The sequence below is a fragment of the Orycteropus afer genome, unplaced genomic scaffold, assembly GCF_000298275.1.
Source record: "Orycteropus afer afer isolate SDZICR_OR568_19922 unplaced genomic scaffold, OryAfe1.0 scaffold00084, whole genome shotgun sequence".
Lineage (NCBI taxonomy): Eukaryota > Metazoa > Chordata > Mammalia > Tubulidentata > Orycteropodidae > Orycteropus > Orycteropus afer.
The window spans coordinates 7,410,331-7,414,221 of NW_006921671.1; the positions used below are offsets into that span (position 1 = coordinate 7,410,331).

The following is a 3,891-nucleotide window of genomic DNA, read 5'->3' on the forward strand; positions in this document are numbered from 1 at the left end:
GTAGAAGTCTTGGGGGGTAGTGAATTCTAAATGTTAAGAGAATGAGTAAGAGAGAAACAGAAAGACAAAAATAAGTTTTGAAATAAAGAAAAAGCTATGTAAGTAGCTGAAGGACCAGAGAACTAGGAAAAAGAAATGTCTGCATAAATGAAGGGTAGGTCTATGGAAGTGAAGAAAATGTCTGTGCAAGTGAGAAAAAAAAAAAAGATGAAATATAACTAAAATAAGAGTTAAAGAAAAGAATTAAAATACACAAAGAATTAAGAAAAGAGCCATGAAAATAATAAGATCATAGTCAGAAGGAAATAGAGGAGACTACAAATCTAAGATTAATTTAAAAGTAACAGATTTAATAATATATGAAAATCAGGACTCAGATTCTGTCTTGGAAAATAAAGGAAATGTCTAAGATATGAAATTAAAAGTTAATAAGCTTACTGTTACTACAGCAGCTTCAAATTATTTATGACATTAAACTAAAAAATGAGCAATGTGATTACTAGAGACAAAAAAAGAAAAAGTCATAGATATAAGGGATAATATATTTAAAATACTTTTAACGTATTGTCCCATCCTATTATGCAAAAAAATGGACATATTTTAACTTTCTTGTTGATACTTGTACATCTTTAGAGAAACATGTTCATATATTGTAGACTCTGAATGCTACATTATTCTGTTAGCCATCCCATTTATGTAAATGTCTATACCTTAGCACCTTGATCAGACAGCAGAAACAAGAAAATATCTTTAAATGTCCTAATGGCCAAAAGCTGATGACATCTGAAGCAGATAGCTGACACCAAGATCTCGGAACAAGACTCCATACAGCCTGCTGAAATTTTTACTTTGCTTTATAACTGTAGCTATTCTTATGTTAGGAGCTTTGGTAGCGTAGTGCCTAAGGCACTGACTGCTAAACAGAAGGCTGGTGGTTCAAACCCACCAGCCACTACTCGGAAGGAAGGTTGGGCAATCTACGTCCATAGTGATACTGCCTCGCTATGAGTCAGGTCTGACTTGACATCACATAACGACAACAACAACATTCTTATGTTATTAACTGTGTTTTGTTACTGTGGACGTTTTCCTTAATAGTTTGTTCATAATATAATTTAAGTTTTATACTTTTCTTAATAATTCCTTCTAAATGCTGAGAGAAAAAATACATTTGTGAAGCTAGTCCAATCAGACCTCATGCCAGCAATTTAACTGAATGTTAGATCTGTCATTCCTATCCCTGATTTGGACATGAAAATCCAGACACTTTAATAATCCGTTTTAAACTGCAGCCTCATACTTGATACTTCTGAAAGTATTGGCTATGCTTCACCTCACAGGAAAAATTGATTCTTTTAATCATTATAGTAATTGTCATAGAATTAATTAAATGTCTTCTGAAATACATGCTAAATGCTTGTACTCATCATGTAATGTCACTTTCTATGTAAAAGATAATGTACTTTGAAGAAACCATTATTCCTTAGAAGATAGTTTGGATCTTCAGCTTGGTTAGTGTCCCTCTCTGCCAAGTATTTCTACTAATTCAACCCTGTTCTTACATTCCCTTTCCTAAAAATATCACAGAAGTAGAGGCACAAGCTATGACATAGCAAAGATAGAACAGATGGTGCCTAGCTACTTTTCATGAATCACATCTGTGGTCTTAAGAGCCTATCTCCAAAATAGACAGTCATCTAAAAAATAAGAAAAGAAAGTCTATGCAGAGGAAGGCACTCTTACAATAACAATCAGCAAATTTCAGTATAAATTCTTGATCAAAAGGAGGGACTGAGGAAAAGCCCCCAAATCTAGGTGCTTGGCATAGGAGAAGCTACTGTCTACAGTATAGAACAAGCTTGATTTTGTATTGTACTAACAGACTTGAAAAATAAGAGGCATTTGAGCTGAGCTCACACTAATGGGCTAATCTGCACTGACTCAGGGAGGATGGAGAGAAGAGGAGACAGCTTGACAGCTGCTCTCAGAAAGAATTTCTTCTTCCTGAAAAACACAAGCTGTTCCTATCCTTGAAGGATAAGCAAATTCATTTTCACAAAATGCTTGCACAGGCTAGCTCCAAGACAGTACATCTGTAGATTAACTGATGTATGACTTATAGTTACTGCTGTGTGACTAATGGTTACTGCTTCCCTAAAACTCTCCTATATAAAAGCCCTTCTCATTTTCTGTACCTTGGAGCAATTTGTAATTTTGCAGATTGTTACCCAACTGCAGATGTAATATCCTTCAATAAATCTCTTAAGTTTTTCAGAGACTCAGTCTTGCTCTTTGACAGGAGCAATATTTAAAAATGATAATTCAGCTTATTATTTTAACTCTAAAGTGAATTTTAATTATGTTTCTTTTAAAAATGTATCTGTTTTTACCTCTACTTTCTGAGTTACGGCATTAATTCTCAATGGAAAGACTCAATAGATCTTATAAACAGAAATAATAGGACTTCAGGTATTAGATTGTTATTAGGTATCACTTAAGTCTTAATTGCTAAATTAATAATTAATTAACTAATAAGAGATCTAGAGTATGGTAGAAATTCAATGAAATAAAGAATTCTATAAAATTATTTCTGATTACTTACTAGGAGAAATATAAGTCAAACTCACTTGAGAATAGAAAAGCAATCATGTTGTTTTTATAATGCAGAATGACTAAGAATGCAAATTTTTTTAAAAAGGAGTGGAATAAAATGTTTTATATGGTCAAGTTATTTTGTTTTGTTGCTGTTATCTGCTGTTGAGTCAGACCCTGATTCTTGGCAACCCCATGCACAATGGAAGGAAATGCTGTCTGGTTCTGCACCATTTCCATGATTGGTTATAGATTAGTTTTTAGTAAAAACTTAATTATACTTTTGGAATTCATGGTATCTTTGAAATAACAGATAGTATCTAGTTATGCATTTTTATTAATAGAAATATGAAACAGCCTTAGCCATGTATAAATGATTATTAGCAAAAAAAAAAAAGGGGGGGGGGAATTTGAATATATTCCAAAGGCAATAAAGCAATGCAGAAGAACAATTTAAAATAAAAATACTTACCAAGTACTTCATGATCAGTATGATTTAAATATTTTTTACATATGTAAGGCAAGGCAGAATCACAATCTCGACTCTTCCAGGCATTTGGCATGAACGAGTTATATGTCCCACAATCATATTCAACAAATGGCTCAAAGTTTATGTCTGAAAGAAAATACAATATTTGTATGTTGTTGTTTTCTTTAACATGAAATGTAAATACAATTAATATATATTGAAATATACTTTTAGCATCAAAGTCCTGGAATGAGAATTAAATCCTTTTCCAAAGATCATAAAAGCATCACTTTTATTGTTTTCACTAGAGAAATATTTTGTAACTTGTTGCTATTTTTAAAACAATGGAGTGGAATCATGACTCTGACCCAAATCCTCCCACAATATTGGCTAACTAGCTTACCTCTTGGTTTCTATTTTCTTATCTGGAAATGTTTGTCATATAAGAATTCAATGGAGCTTAAAAAGTCCTTATAAACCACTTTCAGAATAACATGTTTCGTATACATGTGGGAAATGCTGCTGTTTAAGGCTTCAGCATGATGCTACCCATCTCAGATAAACAAATTGTTTGGGGTACCTGGGCTCCAGTTCAGATAGTTGAGTGGTGTTCCATCTGACCACTGCCAGCCAGCATTTTCATCCAGTTGATTCAGACCTATCCACACTGTCACTGCTTTACTGCTTAAGTGCTCTGAAATGAACAGAATTCAGTTTCAAAAAAAGAAAAGAAAAAATCAATGTTACATTTTTTTCTTGTTTTCCTATTCCTGGGATATGGAGTCATAAATTAATTCCAGTCAATGACAGGAAAGTTTAGATGCTACCAA

General features: G+C 32.9%; 1 protein-coding gene across 1 annotated transcript in view; it reads right to left on the minus strand.

Moving 5' to 3' along the window:
- Positions 1 to 3,891, minus strand: part of PLA2R1 (phospholipase A2 receptor 1) — a 163,467-nt gene that overhangs the window by 141,094 nt on the left and 18,482 nt on the right. The window contains exons 5-7 of the mRNA XM_007941852.1: positions 3,642 to 3,755; positions 3,065 to 3,208; positions 711 to 832 (exon numbers count right to left, since the gene is read on the minus strand). Of these exons, the coding sequence (XP_007940043.1) occupies positions 711 to 832; positions 3,065 to 3,208; positions 3,642 to 3,755 (380 nt within the window). The remainder of the gene's footprint in view (positions 1 to 710; positions 833 to 3,064; positions 3,209 to 3,641; positions 3,756 to 3,891) is intronic.